The sequence below is a fragment of the Myotis daubentonii genome, chromosome 18, assembly GCF_963259705.1.
Source record: "Myotis daubentonii chromosome 18, mMyoDau2.1, whole genome shotgun sequence".
Classification (NCBI taxonomy): domain Eukaryota; kingdom Metazoa; phylum Chordata; class Mammalia; order Chiroptera; family Vespertilionidae; genus Myotis; species Myotis daubentonii.
Window position 1 is genome coordinate 13,465,298 of NC_081857.1, and position 26,274 is coordinate 13,491,571.

A 26,274-nucleotide genomic window follows, 5' to 3' on the forward strand; every position below is an offset into this window, starting at 1 on the left:
CCACACCTCCTTTGGTGCGACAGAGTTTCAGAGGTTTGTTTTGTCTTGTCAACGTTGACCCGCCTAAACCCTAAACGTGGGTGGCTCTGTTCTGAGAAGTGGGCGGACCAGTGCTATCCCGGTCCAGGGTGGTCCTGTCTAAGGGTGTGAATGGCAGGAGTACTCCCGGTGAGCAAATGTGTGCTAGGCGTGCTTCTCGGAGGTGTCACAGCGCGCAAAACAACCCCCACTCCCCTCTTCAAGCGGCTTAAGTTGTAGGAATTCAGTTTGCCGACTTCACGTGAGAAATGAGACAGGGAGATGCAGAAGCTTTTCAATCAGGTCTTTAAGAAAAGTGGTATTTCACCGAAGGGTTAACACCTCTTTAATTACCAGCGTAAATTGAAGGGGAAGATTTTGAGAAAACTTTTATCTGAGAATATGACCCCCATTTATTGATAACATGGACAAGGCAGAGGCTTAAGGGAATCGCAGGCACCCACACTGGAGGTTTCACTACTGGTCCTACCTTGGAAGTGTCTTCAGAAGATGAAGAGACCATATGGAGTAAAGATGGGGCCAACCTGGAAGGAGGACTAGTTTGTAGGGGTTTCCAGTCTCACCCTGGTCCTGAGCTCAGAGGGAGTCAGAAGCAGAGACCAGAAACTAATTTTAGAATTTTTTTCCTGCCCCATATTTATGTTACCATGGTGGTTACCAACAGATCCCTAAAAGACTTGCTTAGTTCACTCATTTATTCTAACAACAAATATTTGAAAACATACTGTATTACCAGGAAATATGCTAAGGGCTGGCATCAAAATCCAAAATGAGCAGTTTCTACCTTCAGCAAGTTTGTAGTCAAGTAAGACACAGATGCTGAGCAATTACAAGGGAATTGATGATTCTGAAAGAGAAAGTACAGGATGCTATGGCAACATTGACCAGAGACCTAATTATATGTGGCGATCCAACACTTGCCCTCCCAATTTACCTCCAGTGGATTCTTTTTACTTTGAGCTAACTTTGGTGATAGAGTGGACAGTGAAGGAAAAGAAGAGTTGCTGACACCATCTAACTCTTCCCAGTCTTCATCAAGGTGAAGGCAAGGAAGTAGAAGACACCAAGGGAATGAGTGGTTTAGCCACTAAAGGGGATAGTAACCTGGGTCTCCAAAAAAGAAAGGACACCCAGGATCTAGTTAAGACCACATATAGCCACTCATCCAGTCCTCCGACATGTTTACAAAGTTTTCATTACAGTCACATACTAAAAGTTTGATGCTTCTTGGCACTTCAGAACACTATTTTCAATACCCAGCTTCACATTTTCTGGGCCCCCATCCAGATGGACAGCCTGGCTGTTAGCATCTTACAGAAGAAGGGAAAGGGACCAGCTCTACCCATTTATCTACAGTGAGTTCTTGATCATTTGGGGCTATGCACAGACAGAGGCAGCCAGACATCGAAACCAAAACCCTCACTTCACCCACCCTGCAAAATAACCAAAAATATAGTTTCTATACCTTGTATATTTTCTGGTCTCTAGAAGCCAAATTTCTGCTCACCTCAAATTTCTGAACACCTCACCTTTACCCAGATTTCTCTTGGTCAGACTTTAGTAATAACAGATCCTACTAGTCCCTTAGAGACTCTAAAACTAGGGCTTAAGCCAGGGGTCCTCAAACTACCGCCCGCGGGCCACATGCGGCCTGCCGAAAACATTTGTTTTTTTACTTCAAAATAAGATATGTGCAGTGTGAATAGGAATTTGTTCATAGTTTTTTTTAAACCATAGTCCGGCCCTCCAACGGTCTGAGGGACAGTGAACTGGCCCCTGTTTAAAAAGTTTGAGGACCCCTGGCTTAAGCATTCGAAATAAGTCCCACTGACACCTGTGATTGAATTGAAGCTCTGGTTTTAAAATAAAACTAGCTTAACTTTTCAGCAAGCTCGACTCCAGTAGCAGGTAGGAAGTGGCTTGGTTTAAGGGCAGCAGACTAGACATGGGCTTTCTAGTAGTAAATATGGCCTGGCACCAATGCAAGAGGATTGGGTGTGCTACCAGAGATTAGCATCGTGTTTTCCAAGATGTCTTTGAAATTTAAATCATGTGTGATTTTACCCATAAAAAAAAAAAAAAAGGCAAAGGGTCAGGGGCCTAGCAAAAGTTAATAAATAAGACCAGTTCATGGCACCTGTAGATGCAAAGTTCAACACCTTCATTATTCACACCCAGCTACCTCCACTAGGAAGACAAGCAGGTTTGTGCTAAGGTGAGCCTTTTTCCAGAAAAACACTTCCCAGCCCTTCTTCACCTTGGCCTTAACCCACTCAACACCCTATTTTCCCCCAAATGCAAATAACCCAAATGATGTGAAGGCTGTAAAATTCTCCAAACAAGGAGGAACTGTCCCTTTTATACTCAGCAGTTTTCCTAGATGCCCAGCTCATCTCCAGGTCTTCCTCAGAGAATAAAAAAAAAAAAGTGGGCTCTGTCCTCTCTGAAGGCTGCCAGCAAGTCACACACACTCATCTACCACCACCTCCCCCCCCCCCGCCCGCCCCCCCACACACAGTGGTATCTGAGTGGTGACGAGGCAAACACCAGCCAACCAGTTCGTCCACAGGATCCTGGGCCTTCTGTGTTGACAGCTTCCCTTTAGAAGCTCAATTTATGAGCGTTTACTCCACAGGCCGGGTGACTTTCAGACTTTGGCACCTATTTCTATTTAGATATCATGTTTGGTTCCTAAGCAACCAGCTGGCTCCCTTCCCTCTCACTTCCCCCATCGGGGAGCCAGCTTACTATACTAGCAGAACAGGTCAAACAGAGATCAATCTTGGACAAATCAGTGCTTGAGGGAACTTTAATGAAGGCAAGAAAAAAAAAAAGTGGTACAAGAACAATTCAGAAGGGTTCTGTTCCAGGCAGTTTTTCCTTGTACAAGTAGAATGAGGTCATCGAGTCAGAGTTTTAAAGCTGGCATTATTTCAGGCATCATTCCAACCCTTTCACTTGACAGTAATGAATCTGAAGCCCAGAGGTTAAATGACTTGGTTCAAGGTCGTACATTGAGAGTAAAGCCGTCGTTAGAACCCTGGTGTCCAAATCTCCTTCTACTACAATTCTGCTACCATTGGGATGTTTATAAAAAAGAAAGGGAAAGTATAAAGGGTGATTTTTCCATAAATTAAATCAACTTTAAGAACCAGGCATATTTGGAGAGTCAGAAACTACTAACATGGTTAGAAAGAAAAGGGGTTTTACAAGCTGGTTAAATCTGAATAATAAAAAATATCCATATGTACAATCTTGTAAAAAAGAGAAGGAAGATGGCATTCGCGATTACTGAGCTGGCAGGGCCGGGGGCAGCTGCATGCTGGGGGTAGACTGCATGGGCTGCCAGCTTTCCTGGGTCTGGAGGATGCGATACAGCTGCTTCAGCTGGGCAACGATGTTATCTTTGATGTCTGGAGTCGAGATCTGCAGGCGGACACTGCCACTGTCAAAGGATCGTGTGAAATCACCAGAAAACATCTCGTAGATCATTCGAGCCACCACCGGAATAACCTGTTCAGGACACAGAGCACACAGGTATCTGCTGAGGAAAGGGTATTTTTCAACAGCAGGAGGGACTCAAGATTGAAGGAAGGACCAGTGAAGCCCTGGGGAATCCCCCCACTCTAGATACAGGATATGCCTTCATCTCTCTGAACCATCCTATTAGGGTTTACTCTAAAAGTTGGTTCAAAATGAAGGTAAAGAATCTAGATGTAGCATCATATCACATATCTAAACAAATAACTGCTTATTTAGCAAGACGTTTACCCAAATTTCATCTATTGCCTAGTCTTGTTGTACAAATCCAGGGGCCAAACCCAAGTGATCTTGATTTTACTTCCTAGAATAAGGTTGTGTTCTTAAAAGTAACTGAAAGGTTTTTGTCAAAAAGCTGTAAGGGTCATATCCTGTTAGGTTTCAGCAAGACTCTAATGTCAGTAAGAGCCAAGGTCTCCACTAAAACCGCCACCCACTTTGAGGACCTTGTATTCCCCATTGTGGACCTACTGTGCAATGTGCAAAGCTTGAGTCTGGTACTCCATCTGATGGGATTAAAACCCACACAGTCTGATGGGTCCTTTGCTCACGGCTCTACCTCAGACCTAGGAGCTAAAGCTTTGATGAAAAGGTAAAGAGTTATTGACATATCCTTTATCTCCTCACCTGAACCAAGATGAGTTTCCTTTCCGGGGGTTTCCCATCTGGCCATTCTTCTCCAAAGCATAAGTAGATCTCAAACGGCGGCTGCTTCTCTATCTGTCCCTTCTGGTGGGCAATGAGATCTGCAGAAGGTGGAGAGCAAGTTTTGGTGTCCTGGGTCATTCCATACCCACTCCGTAAACACCATCCTAATATGGTAGGCACTAGCCACCACCTGTGGCTATTCCATTTAAGGTCATTAAAATTAGTTGCTTAGTCACATGAACATGCTCAATAGCCACATGTGGCTAGTGGCTACCATACTGGACAACACAAATACAGAACATTTTCATCATTTCAGAGGAAACCACTGAGTTAGACTTGGGGTTCAAACCACATTGTAAAATTCACAATGCAGTGCTCTCCCTAAATGTGCCTGCTTGAAGTCACCATTCGGATATTTTTCAAAGGAGAAGAGTATACGTCTTGCTGATTACGATGAACAGGGTCACCTTCCAAAGTTAAGGATAAACTGGTAGCATTTGGGAGCTAATGACGAGGCTGTTTCCCTCTTCTGCCACGAAAGGTGCTAAAAACCAACTAAAAATAGTGTCTAAGTACAGAGCATTGGAGTGGAACGCCCTTCTTTGTTGCCCAGGTCACTTTCATTTCTCAGAACCAAGGTTCTTTTCAACCTTTACTTCTTCCAGAAAAAAAAAACCTTTGCAGAGCCAGGAAAGGGAGGAGGGATGGAGGAAGACATATTTCCAGGGACCACTTCCCACCCATCAACCTTTTGAAAAGAGACTCACCACTAAGGAATGTTTCCAGACAAAAGAGTTTGACTTTCTTTTGCCTCTCAATCAGGTTGGGAGCAACAAGTGATGGGGCACATGGCCCCGACCAGTACACCTTGCACTGGCACAGCCTGATGGCATAAATGGCGTGACCGCTGACCTCCAGGATCAGTCCTCTGTCCATGACGTCTAGCAGCTTGCTGGTGAACAGCTTCTGCTTCTCATTGGTGATGTGCTCCGGACCTGGGAACTTGACCTGCTCCAGACTGACAGGACCAAAGAGCTCCTCCTGGTCAGGCATGGGACCCAGATCCCCATAGAAGAGCCGGCAGCCCTGGGGGTTGCTCACGGTCAAGGTCTGCACATACTCCTTCCCACGGTACTGAAACTTGATGTCCAGGTCAGTCACTGCAAGGTGAGAGAGGACAGTGAGGGTCCTGCTCTGCTGCTCTGCCCATTTATCCCTAAGACTCATACAAGTCCATCAAGATTGAGCCACCTTTCTGCCAGCGTTCAGGAAGGCCATGGCCATAGTTATCCTCCCTGCAATAGAGGGAGACACCAACATAACCCTGAAACAGTCACGCAGAAGGCTGTCTTGAAGCAAACAGTTCAAAGGTCCATCATTCCTCTCTCCGTTCAATCACCACACCCTAAGGGCTAGAATTCCTCCAAGCTAAGGTCCGAGTCCTGGTCTTCCCATTTCATACTGAGTCTCTGTATCTATAGGCATGGGAAGGAGCTAGAAACTAAGGTATCTGGTTTGTGTCATATTTTTAAAGAAACCAGCAAAACAAGAATACCAACTCATCTTTCTGTTTTAACAATATATCATAAAAACGATACAGCTCAAAGCAAACTAAATTTTCACTCAGCAAGTCTCCCTATGGTCTTATTAAAGCTATTAGCCTCTTGGACAAAATTCTAGCATTCTCCCCCACTTCTCCCCATGTGTAGATTGAAAGGGAGATGGAGAATTGACAATGATTCTTTTTTTATTTTAATATAATTATTTTTAATTTTGTTAATTGATTTTAGAGAGAGAGGAAGAGAGAGAGGGAGAGAAACATCGACTTGTTCCACTTATTTATGAATTCATTGCATGGACACAGACAATAGGGTGCCCTGACCGAGGATCAACCTTAGCACATCAGGACGATGCTCTAACCAACTGAGCTACCCAGCTAGGGCGACAATGATTCTTCATTTAAATAAATTTGTGCCCAATCCAGAAAGAGACTTTCTCTGAACCCTAAAGCCCCTTCAAAATCTAAAAACCCCCTTTACTAAATCCATGGCCATTACCTCCCTATCCCACCACTAGTCTTATCCCCAAATCCCCTAACCAAACTGATAAAACCAGGACTCCCACCCACTTAAAAGGTGAGTAACCTGGAGCTGAAACCAATCAGAGCATCCTCTTGGGCAATTAGGCATAGGCTACTGTCTCTTTATTTCTGCCCTGGTAACCCATCATCAGCTGGCCAAGAACCATACGCAGAAGGTACCTGTGGAAAAGGTAGCTATTCTATACAAGGCAAAGAAATGGAAGCAGAAGGCAAGGCAGGAAGGGACTATATTAGGAGCTAAAGACCCATCAAGAAAGCCCAGGGCTCACTTACTTGGAAGAGAGCTGATCCACAGCTCTGGAGAGCTATAGAAGGGCTGTATAGGTGCCTGGGGTACTTCCATCTCCAGAGGTTCCGTTTTGGGCCACACTGCTTCAGGGCTGCAGTTGCCCACACTGCAGTTGCTTACACTACAGTTGCCCACACTGGCCGGTGCCATGGGAGAACCTAGAACAGAAGGATGTGGCTGAGCAGGCAGGGGCACCACACATGCACAGCATCTGGTCTGAGGCTCTAACACCTAACGAAGTCAACAGACAAGAGTCAAACACTGGATCGAGATAAATGTGGCAACCCATCGAGGATCCCCACAACTAACACAACAAAAAACACCTGCCTCTGGGAAACCTAATCATATTGGTTCTCCCATAAACTCATAGTCATGAAAACCTGGGTTTGCTGAAGATGAACAGAGGGGTGAGTTTTCTCTGGGGTTAAATCAGTATGAGCATATATGAGAGGTTCTCTGTTGTAAAATTTGAACCCTGTAATTAAATAAAACCAGGTTATCTTTCATAAAAGGAACTCAACGGAATCAGTTTATTAGCTTTGAGTAAGTGTTAATTTATCAAAATTCCATTAAAAATAAATACTTTACATGCATTAAACATCTGGAAGGATACTCAAGGACCCTCCAGGGAAGGAACTGGAAGTTTCAGAGACGGGATGGAAGGAAAACCTTCCACTGATTACCTTTTTGTACCATTATGAATTTTAAATCATGTAAGAGTATTATTTATTCACAAGTACCCAAATAAAGCTATTCTTAAAAGTTAATTTAAAAAAACCCATCCTATTTCAAGTTGGCTCACTCAGAAGTCTACAGATATCTCCTCCTAGCCTCACCTCTTAGGCATATATTCTTCCACAATTCTTCTTCCTCTGCCCCAACAGCTCTGGAATCACAGAGGTTAATGTTTCTTGGACCTTTTGTCTGCTTAAATCTATGTACCCATTTTACTTTGTTTTTCATATATGCCACACATCTTCCCCAAAAGGGTCCAAGGCAGCCCGCAAGTATCTCATTTGAACCATAGCAGCCAGATGAAACTAGAAAAGCAGTGAAAGCTGCCCAACTGAATGCATGTCAAGGACCATTTCAGTGGGCAGTTCCAGCGAAGATGCCGCAGAGGAGCAGTTCAGCCTGTGTTCAAGCATCCTCAGACGGGCAATGGGAGATTCAGTACCTGCCCTATCACACAGTGACCTTCCAACCTCTCAACTCATTTTTCCTGGGAAGCTGAATTTTAAGAAGTCTACAAAAAAGAGAACCACAATGGCAGCATAGGTAAATGCCCATTCTTGCTGCCTCCCACATCCACATCAAAATTACAACTAAAATGCAGAACAGCTATCATCCAGAACCACCAGAAAGCTGGCTGAAGGGAAGTCCTACAACTAGAGAAGTAAAGAAGAAAGCACACTGAGACGGGTAGGAGGCGCAGAGGCACAGAACGAGCTGGGGGGAGATGATTGGGAGGGAGATAGCCTCTGCAGAGGCCGCCTGGAGGAGGAAGGCGTCCCAGCACACACCAGACACCCAGCCCAGGGTTCCAGAGGTGGGGAAAGAAGTCCCTACAGGCAGTAAGAACTATGGACTGTAAAAACCAGTGGGGATTGGGGCTGAGTGACACACAGGCTGCTGGAGACCCAGCTGCTCCTAAAAGGCCGGCGCCACGAACTGAATTTACAAGCTCTCACTTCCTCTGAGCTCCAGTGCCAGGTGAGGCTCTGGGGGACCCAGACACATACAGGGAGAAATTGGACTGTCTGGCATTGGGGTTGGAACTTGGGGCAACTTTCTTCCAGACGGAGGTGCTTACGGCAGTCCTTGTTCCAGTGCTGGGACTTCCCCGGTGCAGGGCTGACTGGCAGCCATTTCTGTGTGCTCCACCCTGGTGATTCTCTGAGACCCCGCCCCACCCAATTTATAACCCCACACAAGTTATGCGCAGCAGCTTTTGCATATGAATGGTCTTTCCTTTCTTGGGCTAAAAATCTGTCAAACAAGCTATAGCTGGGTCAGGGATTCCCAAACCTATCAATAAAAGGCTCGAGACCCAGCACCAGCACCAGCCTGCCTTGCTTCACAGCTGGTGCTCATCTGGGCATTTCCAAACCCAATACAAAGAGGAGGAATCTGCATATCTCTCTATAGCTCCTGCTGAATGGCCCCAGGCATTGGCTGACTTTGCATCTCCCTGGAGACCCAAGAGCCAGTGTACCCAGTGGTCAGTGTGAGACCATACCAGATCACAACTCTTCACATGCATAAGCAACACATTCAAGGGGTAGACTCGGAGTGCCAAAGCCCCCCACTGAAGCAAGTCCTGCTCCATAAGGGTGTCTCCTGCACAGCAGCTCTCCCGCTGTAGTCGCAACTGGCCCCACAGCCAATTGGCCTGGAGGTCAATTCCTCCCAGTGACACCAACAGCAATCAAGGCTCAACTACAACAAAACTGTGCACACAGCCCACAAAGGGGTGCACCAACAGTGTCCATCTCAGGTGACTGGGGAGGCTGAGCCACTGGGCCCTATAGGACACCTACTACACAAGGCCACTCTATCAACTCAGACTTAGCAGCTACCCAATACATAGAAACAAACACAGGGAAGCAGCCAAAATGCAGAGACAAAGAAATATGTCACAAATGAAAGGAATGGAAGAAAGAAAACTGGATATAGAGTTCAAAAACCACAGTTATAAGGTTACTCAAGAATCTTCTAGAAACCTCTGAGGAACTTAGTGAGACTTTCAAGGATCTTAGTGAGAATGCCAAAAAAAAAAAAAAGGAAAAGGATCAGTCAGAAATTAAGCATGCACTGACTGAAATAAAGAGTAATATACAGGGATTCAACAGTAGAGTAGAGGATCCCAAGAATCAAAATCAATGATTTGAAATACAAGGAAGGACAAAACACCCAACCAGAAGAGCAAAAAGGAAAAAAAAATCCAAAAATATGAAGATAGTGTAAGGAGCCTCTGGGACAACTGCAGGCATACCAACGTCCGAATTATGGGGGTGCCAGAAGAAGAGAGAGCGCAAGATATTGAAAACCTATTTGAAGAAATAATCACAGAAAACTTTCCCTCCCTGGTGAAAGAAATAGACTTACAAGTCCAGGAAGCGCAGAGAACCCCAAACAAGAGGAATCCAAAGAGGACCACACCAAGACACATCATAATTAAAATGCCAAGGTCAAAACATAAAGAGAATCTTAAAAGCAGCAAGAGAAAAACTGTTAGTTACCTACAAGGGAGTGCCCATTGTTAATTTCTCAACAGAAACTATGCAGTCCAGAAGGGAGTGGCAAAAATTATTCAAAGTGATGAATAGCAAGAACCGACAACCAAGATTACTTTACCCAGCAAAACTATCATTTAGAATTGAAGGTCAGATAAAGAGCTTCACAGATAAGAAAAAGCTAAAGGACTTCACCATCACCAAACCAGTATTATATGAAATGTTGAAGGATATTCTTTAAGATGAGGAAGAAGGAGAAAAAAATAAAGATAAAAAAATATGAACAACAAAGTGACAACAAATACATATCTATCAACAATTGAATCTAAAACTTGAATAAAAAATCTGATGAACAGAATAAACTGGTAAATAGAATAGAATCAGGGGCATGGAAATGGAACAGAGGTAATTTTCAGAGGTAAGGATCTGGGTGTGGGGGGTTGTGGGAAGAGATTAGACAAAGATCTTATATGCATGTATGCATTACCTATGGACACAGACAATAGGGTGGCGAGGGCCTGTGGTGGGGTGGGAACCAGGTGGAGGGGAGCTATGGGGGGGAGGGTGGGAAAGGGACATCTGTAATAATCTCAACAATAAAGATTAATTTTTAAAAATATATTTTTAAAAATCCACAAAAGAAAAGTCCCTTGCAGCTCAATTCTATCAGAGCCGAGAACTGAGAGCTGTAGAAACGACAAGTTCCCATCACAGAGCCTTAGCTGAGTAGACCCTGTCCAGAAAGTGACACAAAATTTATACTGAGGGAAAGAGCAGAAGAGTCTACCTACAATTCATGAAAATGATGCCTGCATCTTGGCCTGAAAGAAGTCAGCAAAATGTATAAAAGTTTTGTATGTGGGACTGAGAATTAGTAAAATTTTTAACTGGGCCAGCAGAGTTCACTTGCCTATGACCCCTGCTTACTAACAGACCAGCAGCCTGGCCACAGGGCCTGGTCACTGCTCCCAGTGCAGTGGTGGCTGAGGGGTCAGCAGGAGCAAGGTCAAAGACCTCCTCACCCCTCTGGACCACCTGTCACCCCTCCTCACCATTGATGTTCAGGAAGGGAAAGGTGTCCTGGATGGGAACATGGTGCTGTGACTGATCCAGCTCATCTTCCTCATCTTCTTCATCCACATCATTATCCTTCTCATCCCAAGGAGCAGATCCAGTGGATCCTACCAAGAAACAGACACGCAGCTGCAAGTGAACCCCCTCAGGTTCCAGTTATTGCTGTAGCCAACCCCCTGCACAAGCTAGGGACAGCTAGCACAGGGGGTCTCTGGGCTCAGTGTGCACCCTCAGTGCCCTAATCAAGAAGAGTGGGAGCCGAGGATATGTTGATCCCTGATTCCAACTCTTCCCACAGAGCCCTGATGTAAGCTCTCTTCCCCTCCCCTATTAAGGAACTGCAAACCCTACTCCCTTCTACAGAAATCTCTTAATTTGTATTCTAACCCTCTTCCTACACATTAGCATCCCTTTTAAGAACTCAAGGACACCAACTTCTCTCTTTTGTAAGCTTAATGAGACCCTTCTCTCCTGGCAGGGCCTCACCAGATTTGCTGAGGACAAATCAAAATTATCTGTCTCTCCAAAAAAAAAAAAAAAAAAAAAATTTATCTAGCTCTTAATCACTTCTTGTTAAGGATTGGGTATTTAGGAGGATCGGGTGGTATTCTCTTAGTAAAAGTATCCTACAACTAAATGGCCACTCACCTCAACATTTATAAAGAGAACTTAAGAGCTTTTACACATTATGTCAATTGATTCTTGCAATAGCCTTTGAACTAGGCAAGAAAGATGAGCATCCCCATTTTTCAGCTGAAACACAGACTCGCTAGGTCAAATGCCTTGATTCAATGTCCCACAAGTAGTGAAGTGACAAGAACCAGCTTTAGAACTCAAACCTTCTAAGTTTTATCTCTTCTTTCTTCTAAACTACCTGGCCTCTGCTCTTAGTGTTAAGTCTCAAGAAGCTATTTTCTTTTTGGTAGAAATCTATACTATACTCCCTCTACTTTCTAATGCTTTAAGCAATCAGGCTAGTACCTATCCCCTTAAATGAGCAAGAAGATTTTGCTGAGTTTACATCTTCTGTTCTTTGGGTCCTTCCTAGGGAAAGGCTTTCTTGCTTTATCAGTCTTAAACGTAAAAAGCCAGGCAATTTTCAAGTCACCTATCTCTTTAAGAGTCCAGCCTAGAACTTGACAAACGGTCCACCTTCTCCCCAGCAGCTGAGGCCTCACCTGGGTTAATGATGGAGCCCTGGGGCTGGGGAATGTCACACACTTGATATATCTTCACTGGATTCATGGGCACCTCCTTGGTGCCATCATACATCAGGTTGAATTCCCTGCTCTTGTTGAGAGCACAGCGGAGCTGGGCCTTCCATTTAGCCGGGTCAGGGTCATCCACCCCTTCCTGGTACTTCCCTGTCTCCACAGCCCAGGCCTGAGGAATAGGAAACTGCAGTGAGTGCCCACTGATGCCCAGACACACACACGCACGCACGCACGCACGCACGCACACACACACACACATCAGGGCCCACGCAGATGACATGGAGGGTTTATACTGATGCAGCAGAAGGTAGCACCCACCACAAGGCCATCACTGTGATTTATAAGTATTACTTGTTCAGACCTGTTCTGAGTCATACTTCTGAGATTCTGGTCACTGTACAGGTCCCTATTTCTCTTCCTAAAATGGAAGTAACCCCTGCATTTTTATGGTAATCTACGAGTCCCATTCTTTCAATTTTCACAACAATCCTTGCGAGGCAAGCAAGACTGGGTTCATCTCCATTTTACTGAAGGGGAATCTAAATCCCAAGGAGACTGTGACTTGCTCAAGACCATACATGCAATTGATGGTAGCAGGACCTGAAGACAGGCCTTCCAATTCCCAGTGAGAAGGGGCAGGATGAAAATGGGGGAGAAGGTAGGCCTGGGTTCAAATCATGACCCCACCATGTATTGGCTGTGTGATTTCAGCAAGCTACTTAGCCCCTCAGAGACTCAGCTTCTGCATCTACAACATGAGAGTAAACTCCCTTACAGAGCTGCCGAGAATTAAATGAGAAATGGACATAGGGTGTGGATCAGGCATCCTCTTAACGCTAGTGCCCCCACCCCTAACCCACCATCCTGTCAAAGGCCGGTCAGAGCTTTGGATCTGTGAAAGCAACCTCACTTCTCTCCTGACTTCGAAGGCTCTCCCTTAGCATCTGCAAACAGATACACAGATAAAAATGACCACACAGCTTCCCACAGCCCCCTTTTCCTCAAACCCTAAGCACACAGATTGTTCTTCTGAGTGGGGCTTCTAAGAACCAGCCTCTTCCTCGGTGGCCAGCCACCACCAACTACGTCAACAGCAAACCCAATTTCAGACCAGCTGGAGGCAGGGCAGGCCCATCCCCACTCCATGCCAACTCGAATGTTGGTGCTGGTTTACAGATGTTTTCCTATCCCTATTGTATCATTATTTAATTTTAAATTAAGTGCTCGTTCACTTTCTCGGGCCAATTTTCTCTCTGCCTCTTCTCTCTACACCTGCCATAACGGAGTCGGGTGGGAGACATCTCCAGGATGGCTCTCCTTTGAGATGTGAGCCCACCTTTCCTGGTCCAGTCTCAGCAAGATCTTGACAGGCCCACGGTAGAGACTGAATTTCACTTCTGACTTGCAGCTTAGAGTCAGGAAACAAAGGATGAATTCACTTCTTGGTGTCTTGGGGGTGCAGTAACAAAAGTTACTCACGAGCTGGAAGACTGACCAGCACAGAGAAGTTTTGGTCTGGAGATGGGGTGCAGGCTCGCAAGTTACCAACCACATCACACCCCTGCCCACAGCAGCTTCCCACCTGCTTCTGGCTAAGTCAGCTCTGGTTTCACTTAACATTTGTAACATGCCAGGTGATTAAAACTTGTTTTCAGTTAAGTAAAATGATTCCCGTATCACAACAAATTTCTTTATTTTAATGTAATTTTCAATTTTTAAAATTTTAAATTATTTTTCAATTACAGTTGATGTGTAATATTAGTTTCAGGTGTACAACATAGTGATTAGACATTTATATAATTTACGAAGTGACCCCCTTGATAAGTGTAACACCCACCCAACACCATACACAGTAATTACAATATTATTGACTATATCCCCTATGCTGCTTTTTATTTATAGAAAAGATATTTGTATAATGAAAACATAATTAAGTCACCTTTTAATTTTTAAGCAGAGGCATGGATAAGGCAAAATATGTCAATATCAAAAGAAAAACTTGCTACGGGTCCACTACACCCATCTTACGGACTATGCTAGGAGCCTGCTGACACTCAGTGGCCCTGCCCTGGTCTGAAGAGCCATTCCCAGGCCCAGATACCTTTCTTCATAGCAAGAACCCTGAGTGAATGAAGAGGAAGAGTCCATTGCTGACTCTTGGGAGCTTCTGGAACAATTCACAGGAGTTTGGCCAACTTTACCCAGGATCCTTTGGAATGTGAATTGAGTACCGTGGACCAGTGGGAAAGAATAAATGACCTCAACCATCATAGACATGCCCCAACAAGAGAAATTACTATGCCTGTGAAGTTTGGGCACCCCCATCATAAACCCGGTGGCATCAGCGTTTTGGATTTAGTGTATTCCTCATGTCAAAAGAGAAACCAGCACAAACCATAAAAGCCAACAAAGTCTGAGAGAATGGAAAACGTTTCAAGTCAAATGGTAAGGCTCTTTACCTTGAAAATGGTATTTTCCTCCTCCTGTTGGGGGCTGTGCCGGGTGGCATGTTTCCAGGGAATCTGGAAGCGTTTGGAGTCCCTGTGCAGCCAGATGAGCCCAGGGTACAGGCCACTGTCCACCTGGGCCACCAGCCAGGGCTTCAGCCGAACTCTGCGGGGGTGAAGGGCCATGATCTGGGTGGGGGAGGGGGAAGAAATGGGGAGAACCGGAGAATTAGGCCAGTCGCTGGGAACTTTTCCCAGTCACTGTTCCCTTATGATAGAGCTACAGTTTCATTAGATTACAGCAAAGAAACTAAATATGGGAATAAACTGTGCCAGGTGGGGAAGAAAAGAAAAGAGGTTAAAGGGTTCTTTTGATTCTTATTCCAAAGCCATTTATACTTCATGCTCTGGCCAAATCAGACTTATCATGTAAGCAGATCACATTTCTTCTATTTAAATCCTGGAGCAGAAAAATGAAAAGATGATGTCATCTCTGCTGGATACACAGTCCTTCCTAAAGTACCAAGGGCTTTGGAAGAGAAAGAAAAGTGCTCTTTTCTTTTTAATAGGTTTTTATTGATTTAAGAGAGAGGGAGAGAGAGCTAGAAACATCAATGATGAGATAATTATTGACCAGCTGCCTCCTGCACGCCCCCCCCCCCCATTGGAGATCGAGCCCCCAAACCGGGCATGTGCCCTAACCAGGAATCGAACCGTGACCTCCTGGATCATAGGTCAACCACTGAGCCACACCAGCCGGGCAACAATTATTCTTTTCAAACTTGTCTCAGGAGACGGAAGAAAAAATCTTATGGAAACAATAAGGATGTGGGCAAGAACCTGAAGCATGCTCTCTTTTTAGACAGACAACTAAAGATGAATGGGAATATTTTAGTAAGAAATGACACCTTCATGGCGAGAGAGAAGGGGGCTGGGGGCTGTGAGGGGTGAGAGGTCCCAGTTCCAAAGTCCTCACTTACATAGAGCAGTTAGTATATCCACCAGGATCTGATTAGCTGGGCTTTGAGTTGGCTGTCCTTTCTCTGGGCCACCCAAAGATTCTGTACGGAAAAAAAAGGGGGGGAGGGGGGACGGGGAGCTGACTTGGTTATCCACAGAACAATCTAGTGTGTGGAAAAAGACTTGGGAATGCTGGAGACTCTGAGGACCCTGCCCTGCAGGTGAGTCTGGTCAAGCTCAGAAACCCTAGAATAATCAAATACCACTGTTCCTAAGCCTAGAGCACTACAGACAGGACCTGTCCTGCTCGGATGGCCTCCTTACCTGGGTCTGCTCATCTCCCAGAGGCTGGAGTGAGCTGATTGGTTGCAGGAGCCAGCCTGGGTAAAGTCTGCAATTAAATCTCATAAAAATGCCCAGACATAGCAGATAGCATTGGAGGCAGCCAGCACTCACAACAGGAAACAAAGGTTTGCCTAGATTGTGTGCCCAAAGGAAAAGCTGGTCACTGAAGCATTGTTTGCCTGGAATGTTGTGCTTAGATTTTTATTTAATTTTTTTGGTGTTCTTATTTTACTTTGTTTTTACTTAAGGTAAGAAAGAAACACCTAAAAAATAACATTCATTCAACAAAGAGTTGGTCATCAGCTACTGAGTGTCAAGCACTATGCTAGTTATTAAGCGCTAAAGCGCAATGTTTTCATCAGACTCCTTCCTGAAGAAATCCACATTAGAACTGCTCAAGCCCCATAAAGACCTGAGGAGGAAAGGAAGACAAATAAGTCACCTTCATACCAGAAAGACCCCTACCTGGATCACAGTTCAGAAACCCAATCAGGTGAGTCAGCAAAAGGCTCACATTCAGAGGCGCTTAGCTGAGCGGCTAGACTTCCATCCAACGGGGGCAACCCAAAGCCAACTCAGCCCTGGCACTTTAAGAGCAAGGCAAGACCTGCTCTTACCTGAGCCTTCTGACCCAATTACCATCTCCTGCAACTGAAACCTTCCCCCTGGGGAGCACAGCTCAGTGGGCAGGTGAGGTTGGTTGGCATGCAGAATTCAAATACCCCCACCCCCTGGTCTTGGCCTTGGTTTAGGTTGTTTTGCAGGGCAGCAACACAAGCCATCAAAGCCTACAGACCATTGCCTTATAAGGAGGAGGAAACACATTCTCCCAAGGGCAAGTTCTACCTTCTCCTCAGTCCTAGCCTACTGGGAGGGGGAGGGGGAGGGGCAAGGGAAAGATGAAAAGAATAGAAAAATGGGCAGCCAACCAGTCAACCTAGCGAGGGGCTTTGAGAATTTATATTGCAATGCATCCAAGTCCTGTGTCTGGGCCTGTCTGACACATAAAATCAACCTGTTGATGGATCCTGGACTTTGAAGAAAAGTGTTTATTCTAGTTGATCCACAGCCCATGAAGAAAAAATTAAGGCAACCAGGTCAACACAAGGAACTGCACATAGTGATGGGGAAGGAGAAGCAGCCACCCATAGAGACCGGTGATTAAGATCTCGAGCCCTGGTTCTCAGCGTTCTCCCGAGATGGCCGTACCCAAGAGCAACCCGCCCCAGCCTGCCCTCCTCCACCTTCTGAAAGTCAGCCAAGATCTCCCCCATCTGCCACCCAGTAGCTAAGACTCTAAAAACAGGCAGAGAGGGGAAAAATGGAAGCAACCAAATCACAGAGGAGAATGGCGAATTACATGTTCACAGGCTGCAATATTAAGCAGCTATTAGCAACGGGGCACCTGAATAATTTTTATTGGATTCGGGAAAAGGTTTACAATAGGAAGTTAAGGGAGAAAATGCAACATATAATATTGATTGCCCAGGAATATCTCCATCTTGTAACAACATGCACCATGGATCCATATACACGCACACACAGAATTTTAAAAAGGGAATGAAAGTATACACCAAGACAACAAGACATCCGCAATGGTTACCTGGTGATAGGATCATGAGTGAATTTTATACTTGCCTATATACTTTTATATATGATTCATCTTTTCCTGCAATGACATGTTTCAATTTATTTTTTTTAAAAACTACAAGTAGTATTTTTTTTTTTTTTAACCACAGGAAGCTAAGACATTTCTTGGTCACTGTAAGGTATAGAACAGTGGTTCCCAACCTTTTTTTGGCCATGCCCCACCTAAGCATCTCTAAAATCCTGATGCCCCCCCCCCCCCGACATATAATTCTTATTTTTCAAAAAGTGAAGTCCTATTCACATGGAGGAAGCCTAAAGGGCCATTAACTTGGTCTAAACAAGCTTTCAAAGAACATGGCATCCATGACAGAGAAAAATAAAAGAACAAAAGGACAGGTGAAGTACTGAGGAAGAAATTGTTAAAAAATAATAATATGAAGTGATATGAAAAAGTAGCAAATAAAATTTCAAAACATAATAGAGAACTGAAATACATATATATATATATATATATATACATATACTGTATTTGAGGCCCCTAGAACCATAAGAAATGCAAAAAATTCACTGTTAATAACTCATTCTCAAATTGCCCCCCTCCCGCCCCCATGGGGCATGAGCCTCACGTTGGGAACCACTGGTATAGAAGATGATGGCCTTCAACTGATGAGACCATGGTAACAACAACCCTTTATATCTACACAGGCTTTACAGTTTTTACATGTATTTTTACTTAATGTGTCTGATTCCATCCTCATGATCTGGAAGTGGTATTCTCATCCCTATTTGTAGCTGTGTTAACTGAGACACAGAAAAGTGAAGTGCTTTATCTGGGGCCTCGATCCAGCACCCCTGAATCAGTGTGCTGTCCCAAGTCCTGCCACTGCACCCAGCCATCCAAATCTCTCCCTTCTCCACCAGCGGTTCTCTTTCACAGGGGTCGCCCAAGACCATCCTGCATATCAGATATTTACATTACGGTTCATAACAGTAGCAACATTACAGTTATGAAGTAGCAACGAAAATAATTCTATGGTTGGGTCACAACATGAGGAACTGTATTTAAAGGGCCAGAAGGTTGAGAACCACTGTTCTACACACTGAGAGCGTAAACCAAAAACACCAACAAAGATGCCAACAGCATGGAGGGCCAATGAAGTGGCCAGGAGAAGACGACGTGACACCCCCCTTCAAACACACCTAAATCAGAGTTCTCTTTCCAAACACCCTCACCACCCAAATCCCAAAGCCCACAGAACCACCTCGGCCTAGTTGAACTCGGCCCTGGTATCTCTAGCTGCCATCACAGCGAAATTCAAGGCCTGCGTCTCCAACATGTATTTAACCAGCCAAAGAGCAAAGATGCTAACCTACCTCCTCCCTTCATACTGGGCATTGAGCAGGCACATTTTCAACCTCTCCCAGGCACTAACCATGCTCTCATACCCCCATTCCAGGGGGCAGGTCCTCTATAAACACCCCACTGCCATCTCTGCAGCTCCTGCCCAGACAAGTTTCCAGGGGGCACAGCTACGCCAAAGCTGAGATTTGGCTGTCAAACGTTTTCCGCAGAATAAAACACACCGCTGTTTCTTGCAGACAGGCCTCAGTGGTGGTCCTGTTTTTTCCCTTCCTTCCGGAGGGAACTGAAATACCAACTTCCAGGTTCCCAGTCAGTCCTCCCTTTAGTTCAGTCCTGCTCAGGGGTAAATGCTGGGTCGATACCCATAATTCCCGTGCTCTTCTTCTCTGCTGGATTGAATTTGGGGGCCGGCGAGGGGGAAGTGCAGGGTGCTGGGTGCTGCTGTCCTGCATTCGTTAGGCATATGTTTAACCCCAGAGGACTATCCTGGCTCCCCACCGGCCTTCACCAGCGGACTCAAACTCCTTCTCCCTCTCCCTTCCCAGGCTTCCACTTTTGACATCCATCAAGAGCAGGGTTGGGGCAGGGATGACCCCTTTACCACCAAGCAGGCTCCCTGTAAAGTGTGGCACCCCAGGCCTCCCTTCCAGCCAGGCCGGGGAGACTTTCCACATTTCTCCACACCACCAGCCCTCCAGCCTCGACGGGAAGAGGCCTCACCCCCAGCGGCCACGCCCGGCGCCACCCTCCCAGCACCTCGCTTGTCTACTTGGAAATCCACTGGTGTCTCCCTGGGCGGGGGCCGGACTGTGCTAAACAAATCCAGGGAAAGAAAACAAACTGGCTAAAGCCCTTGGCCTCCCCCACCACCAACTCCCCCAAACACCCACCAGCCCCAAAAGGCCCGCGGGCCTGGGAATTCCCCTTTTGGGAAATACAGAGGCCGGGGGGGCCCCGCGAGCCTGCAAAGGGTGGAGGCTCCTTAGCTCCATCCGACGGTGGGTGGTAGGAGCCGAGAGCGGGTTAGGCGGGGAGGGAAAGGGAGTCGACGGAGTGTGGGGTCGGGAGGGCCCAGCACTGCGGGCCTGGGGCACCCCAAAAGCTACCTGGAGAAGGGAGGCAGTCAACCCCACAGGGTGTCCCTCCCAAAAAAAGACAGATGTCCCCAAGTTTTCCTAACCCCACAAACTCAGGAGCGGGCCTTTCTCCCCCAGCGGGCGTGTCCCTCCCAACCACCCCCACCCCCAGATTGGCCTCCAGAAGCTGGCGTCCCCACCTTTCCTCAATCCGGCTACCAGAAGCGGACGTCCCTCCGAACCATGTCCCCAGCTGAGATCTCCAGTCGCCACCGCGCGCCTCGACAGGTTGGGCAGGTAACACCCGGCTCTGCGCAGGTAGGGAGTGCGGGCTCCGCTCACAGTCCCGCACTGGCGCTTACCTGCTCCGCCCAGGTGCGCCCAGCTCACGTCAGCGCCTCACCCCAGACGCCACTGCCACCACCGCCCCCTGGCCACGCCTCCCAGGTGTGGCCACGCCCCCTGCGCTCAGGATTGGCAGGTTGCGAGAAACATGAACCTCTGTGCTCCGGGAGGCCCCGCCCCGCTTCTTACCACCCCCCCTGAGAAAATGTGCAGATGCAGGCTCACACCTTGTGCCCGGGGGGCTGGTGGTCCAGGGCACTGGAAGCGTCGGGGAAGTCAGATCTAAGTCTAGAGGGTGCCACCCCCACTTCATGCCCCATAATTACCCTGCTGTGTGGAGACTGTTAACCCCACATAAAGGTTTAGCGATTCTGGGTGGCCCGGCTAGCCGTGGGCCTGTGGAAGCAGACTGTGGGTCTCCTCTGGGGGAAGCCCTGTGGCTTGCAGAGCAAGAATTCCGCCTTGACTCCGCCTCTTACCTGGGTGACCTTGGCTGAGTTACTGCGTTTCAGTTTCCTCATCTATTCGGTCACTTTCCGGTAAAGATGAAAAGCATGGCATCTGGAGATTCGCACCCCAGTAGTTTATCTCATTTCAAAGTATTGGGATTCAAGCCCCAACTCCTTCGGTTACTACAGACTTGGGAAAGTTTCTAAGGTCTCTGGACCCCAGTTTCTGATCTGAGCTAGAACAAGGTAAATCATAGCTCCCTGCTCAAAGGGGTATTGTGGGGACTCAGTAAGCTCCTTAATATAAAGAGATTGGAACAGTCGTTGGCACTCATCGAGCGCTATATAAATACTTGCCATTTTTATCAGTGTATAAGGATAAAAAGTACCATGCAGGCAGTGCCTCACAGAACAAGATGACATCTCCGGTTATTGCCTGAAATTCAAGGCCCGTATATCCCATAACAGGCACTTGAGGAGAGATCACCAGTCCGGACAGAATACATGCTTACAGTGAGCTGTGCACCAGTGCACGAGACCCCAGCTGCACTGAGCTGTCATCAGTAAGAATGGGCATTGAGCAGAGTAGTTAAGTGTTGGAGTTTAAAGCACTGAGTGAGAGGCCATGGAGAAGGAGTATTATGGTTGAATGGTGTCCTCCTAAATTCAAATGTTGAAGTCCCATAACCTCCAGTATCTCAGAATGTGACCTTACTTGGAGATAGGGTCCTTACAGAGCTAATCAAGTTAAAATGGGGTGCTTAGGGTGGATTCTGCTCAAACATGACTGGTCCTTATAAAAAAGGGAAATTTGGACATAGAGACAGGCACAGGGAGAAGATAGCATCTACAAACCAAGGAGAGGCCTGGAACAGATCCTTCCCTCAAAGCCCTCAGAAGGAGCCAGCCTTACAGACACTTTGATTTTGAACTTCTAGCCTCAGGAACTGGGAGACAGTAAGTTTCTGTTGTTTAAGCCACCCAGTCTCTGGTACGTTGGTTCAGTAGATCTAGCAAACTAATGCGGGCAGGTTGGAGAGCTCCAGATTCGTAATAATGTGGACTTGATCCCCAGTCCCAATTAAGCTTAGGGACATCGCCAACAAAAGCCTAGGAAGGCAGCAAGCCCCAAGCCTGCCTCAGCCAGCCGCTGCCTGACCAACTCTGCCTTCATGCAGGGGAGGGGCTATCACATCAGCACAGCCAGATCTTTATGGCTGATGAGCTCACTGGACAAGCAGCATCTTCCTTATAGCCCAAGGCTAGGCTCCAGAGACCAAGCGAACAGTCCACTGCAGGTGTGTGTAAGGATCAGAGGGGAGGGACCACCAGGAGGGTGTCATTTAAGGGGAGATAAACGCCCAATCACACCCTAGCCCATTTGGCTCAGTGAGTAGAGTGTCAGCCTGTGGACTGAAGGGTCCCAGTTCTATTCTGGTCTAGAGCACGGACCTCAGTTGCAAGCTCAATTCCCGGCCCTGGTTGGGGTGTGTCCAGGAGGCAACCAATAAATGTGGTCTCTATCAGCTCTCTTTCTCTCCCCCTCCCTTCCACTATCTCTAAAAATGAATGGGGAAATGTCCTCAGGTGGTGAGGCGGGCTGGGCTGGGGGGGGAGTGCTCGGGGGGGAGGGGCGGGGGGGGAGGGGGTGGGGGAGGGGGGGGGGGGCCATCAGGGGGGGGGGAGGGGGACGGGGGGGGGGAGGGAGGGGGGGGGGGGAGGGTGCCAGAGGGAAGCCGGTGCCAGCAGCCAGGGGAAGGAAGGCCTACTCTTGCACGAATTTCGTTTTCAGGCCTTTAGTAAAAGTTTAAACCCACAGGCAGGAATTCACTTTTGCACTAGTTGAAATCTCCACAACTAAGGTGATTTCTTAAAGATCTTTAGAAGACTCATATTTTAGAATCAGAAAATTCAAGCTGGGAGAGCCCTTTTAATCCTCTAGTCCAGCCATGGGCAAACTACGGCCCGCGGGCCGGATTCGGCCTGTTCAGCTGTTCCATCCGAAAGAGCGGAGGGTTCTCTTACTCTCCCCTCCGCTCCTTCACCAGCAGCAGTGTTAACATGTATTAGTTCACACAAACACTCCATCCGTGCTTTTGTTCCGGCCCTCCGGTCCAGTTTAAGAACCCATTGTGGCCTTTGAGTCAAAAAGTTTGCCCACCCCTGCTCGAGTCTGAGGGTGAAACTGGCTTAGAGATATTTGTTTGACCCACATAGTGTTTTACACACCGGGAGACTTCACATAAGCGTCTGGATTCTCAGCAGCTCTTGAAGAATCAAATGCTCTCAACACCTTGGGCCCGCAGTTCCACCGGGCAATGGCTGCCCATGTACAGGGGCCTACACATTACAGTTGGCACAACCCCACCCTATTGGGTTCACTCATTTACTTTCACTGCCTGACCCTGTAGGCATATGAGGTTGCAACCTGTACTCCAAATCCCACCTTTTTATAGGTGAGAAAACTGAGGCCCAGAGAGGTCAAGTGATTTCCTCAAGGACAGATAGCAAATTAGCTACAAAGCCAAGATTAGAACCCAAACCCAGGGCTGTTTCCACTTGGACCTGGCTCAGCACCCCAGCCAGAGTCTATTCTGATTAGAACTACACTGGTTGTTAATTTTTTTTAATCACCATGTATGTAGGCATTTTGGATACTATATGGAACAAAACTAAGTCCCAAGACTTGTGTCACTGTACGGAAGAGCCAATGAAAAGGGAGAAAGCAGGAGGAACTAAGGTAGAGATCAGAAGGAACTCCCTGACTCTTGGAATGGTGAGATCTGACTTGGTCGAGGGAATGAACCTCTCCAAGGCTCTGGAGAAATCAGTTCTTTTATGTTCCTGAAGAACTCTCTTAGGATTCAGACGTCCGCAGTGCGGCTTGAGCCTGGGATGTCTCCATTGTCTGTCCATCAGATGGGGCAATGCTGACTCACTCCTGAGTGTGAGTTTCAGGCAGTGGGATGTATGTTTCAGCACACGGGGCTCTGATTCACAACTACAGGGAGTGGGGAATTCCTCTCTCCTGCCCCCAGGCAGTTCTGACTTGGTGAGGAGGGGTCTCCTTCATCACTCAAAGGCTGTATGTCAATCACGTGACAGTAAAGTCATGTGGCCCAAATCCCACTCTTCTTGGTAGAGCGGAGGGCATGGCAACTGGGGAGGCTCTCAGTGACTCAGTACAGAGGAGAGCTTAAGGCTGCTGGAGTCAGTGATAGCAAATCTCTCTGAGGCGGGGCTGCGGGCTGCTGGGGCTACTGAAGATAGAGTGGGGACCTCCAGCTAAACAATCCAATTCTGTGCACCCCGAGGCACTCAGACCCCAGCCAGCCTTCTACAAGGCATTCCGGGGCCCAACTGGTCTACCCCAAATCCTTCCTCCATCTTGGTTTCTCTCTGGCTCCACCTAACTGCTTCAAGGCGCCAAGGTACAGATGAGCCCAACGCATTGCCTAGTCCAGTAATGGCGAACCTATGACACGCGAACTCATTCTTTTGGTTGATTTTTCTTTGTTAAATGGCATTTAAATATGTAAAATAAATATCAAAAATATAAGTCTTTGTTTTACTATGGTTGCAAATATCAAAAAATTTTTATATGTGACACGGCACCAGAGTTAAGTTAGGGTTTTTCAAAATGCTGACACGCCGAGCTCAAAAGGTTCGCCCTCAATGTTCTAGCCAGTGGTAGGCAAACTGCAGCTCGCAAGCCACATGCGGCTCTTTGGCCCCTTGAGTGTGGCTCTTCCACAAAATACCACGTGCGGGTACGCACATACAGTGCGATTGAAACTTTGTGGCCCATGCGCAGAAGTCGGTCTTTTGTAGAAGAGCCACACACAAGGGGCCAAAGAGCCGCATGTGGCTCGCGAGCTGCAGTTTGCTGACCACTGGCCTAGCCTAAACTTCAACGCGCACTGGTTGTTGGCTCTTCTTCTGCCCCCATACCCTCCATAGATTCTATCCCAGAATGCAATCCAAATCCTTGAATTATCACTATTTCTGCAGCAGAAGCTGCACCAGAAATAAATTCATAAATAAATTTCACTTTCCAACTCAGGCAATGCAATAGACTTCGGTTCGGCATTTTAGGAAAAATCCCCACTAGGTGTTCAGCCTCTATTTTTTTAAAAAAATATATTTTTATTGATTTCAGAGAGGAAGGGAGAGGGAGAGATGGAAACATCAATGATGAGAATCATTGATCAGCTGCCTCCTGCACGCCCCCTACTGGTGATTGAGTCTGCAACCTGGGCATGTGCCCTTGACTGGAATCAAAACCAGGACCCTTCAGTCCACAGGCCACGCTCTATTCAAACCAGCTAGGGCTCAGCCTCTATTCTTAAGCCAAGCTGCGCACTGGCAAATGTTCTCAAAGAAGCAGCTTTCTTTATTCCAAACTTGGATCTAGTGGGAGGAGGAAGAGGAAAAACTAGACCCAGTAAATCACTTGGGAGGAAGCTGCCCACCCCACCCCTCCTTACTCCCGGGGCGCCCTCCCTCTATTCTTTCTTCCCTTCCGTGCCAATCCGAGGCTCCACTTCCTTCTCCCCTGGCAAAGGAAGCTTCCATTGGCCCTACAAAGGAGCCCAGTAAGAAACTACAACTGTCATGCATGTGAGACTTCATGGTCAGCACCAACCACGGATCTGTTGGGACAGATCTGTGCCCTGATTTTGACTTCATGGTCAGCACCAACCAACCTACCCAGTGATTGTTTGCTGCTGTGAAGTGAGATTGTGGACATAAAGGCTCTTTGACATTGGTCAAGTGCTTTGCCGACTGGAGAGATCATCCCTAGTGTTATCTGCTCTTTGTTTCTGCGCATAAATTCTTCTCTCCTGGGCTCCGTCAAGTCCTTAAGACAGCAAGGCACAGGCCAGCCAGGATCTTGTAAGCCAGGAGTTCCTGGCACAGGGCTAGGCTCAGGGTAAGCTCCGTGAGCACTGGACAATGAGCTGCCTTCAGAAAAAATGAGTTATCTGAGTATATAGAATCTTGGGTGGGGGTAGGGGAGGGCAGTGTGGTAAGAAACTGCACTTCTGTTCAATAAGACTGATTGACCAAATGTTTTACCTCTTCTCCTTCCCTAGTCCATTCCAGGGTAAGAGTAATGAAGGAATTTTCAAAAGATAACCTTGACTCACAAAGTTAAGACAGGAGAAAAAGCATGGGAAGGGAGTTAAGAAGGATGAGATATTTCAACAAAAACATTAAGAGATGAAATCTTTCAACAGATATAGGGAGTGGAGAGGGCTGATGTTTTGGTTATAAAGCTTTCAGTACTATTTGATTTTCAAAGCAGATATGCATAATATTTAAGAAAAATGTTCTCATTACTTTTTTTTTTTTTTAAGAAAGAGCACTTGGGAGTCGAGAGACCTGAGTGTCCATGACAGCACAGTTTGTCCTGTAGTTATCTGAGCCCAAGGAGCTGAACAAATTCTGAAATCACCTTCTAATTGTAACCAGTCCCAGATCTACGATTAAATTCTAGAGGCAGCACTGATGTCTTCCCCAAAACAACCTGTGCTTTGGAATGAATCAAAACTTGT

At 46.7% G+C, this 26,274-nt stretch overlaps 1 protein-coding gene across 2 annotated transcripts; it reads right to left on the bottom strand.

The window, feature by feature from the left end:
* Positions 1–2,830: 2,830 nt before the first annotated feature.
* Positions 2,831–20,318, bottom strand: IRF6 (interferon regulatory factor 6). 2 transcript variants are annotated; one of them, XM_059674569.1, is made up of 9 exons: positions 20,123–20,318; positions 15,569–15,649; positions 14,601–14,777; positions 12,106–12,310; positions 10,906–11,034; positions 6,602–6,775; positions 4,995–5,387; positions 4,207–4,325; positions 2,831–3,552 (listed from the first exon to the last, which is right to left on the bottom strand). In XM_059674569.1, exons 3-9 carry the CDS (start codon positions 14,772–14,774, stop codon positions 3,328–3,330), a joined length of 1,419 nt encoding a protein of 472 aa, XP_059530552.1. In that variant the 5' UTR covers positions 14,775–14,777; positions 15,569–15,649; positions 20,123–20,318; the 3' UTR covers positions 2,831–3,327. The 2 variants fall into 2 exon arrangements, with proteins under 2 accessions (XP_059530552.1, XP_059530553.1); XM_059674570.1 differs by lacking the exons at positions 15,569–15,649; positions 20,123–20,318 and adding an exon at positions 13,478–13,631 and having other exon boundaries at positions 14,601–14,740.
* Positions 20,319–26,274: the final 5,956 nt, after the last annotated feature.

Excerpts from the sequence above, each read along its gene's own strand:
- IRF6 (XM_059674569.1), bottom strand. The coding sequence starts at position 14,774 with ATGGCCCTTCACCCCCGCAGAGTTCGGCTGAAGCCCTGGCTGGTGGCC. Across the intron at positions 11,035-12,105 it reads GGGCTCCATCATTAACCCAG|GATCCACTGGATCTGCTCCT; the intron begins GTGAGGCCTCAG and ends GTTTCTTGGTAG. Across the intron at positions 3,553-4,206 it reads GGAAACTCATCTTGGTTCAG|GTTATTCCGGTGGTGGCTCG; the intron begins GTGAGGAGATAA and ends TGTCCTGAACAG.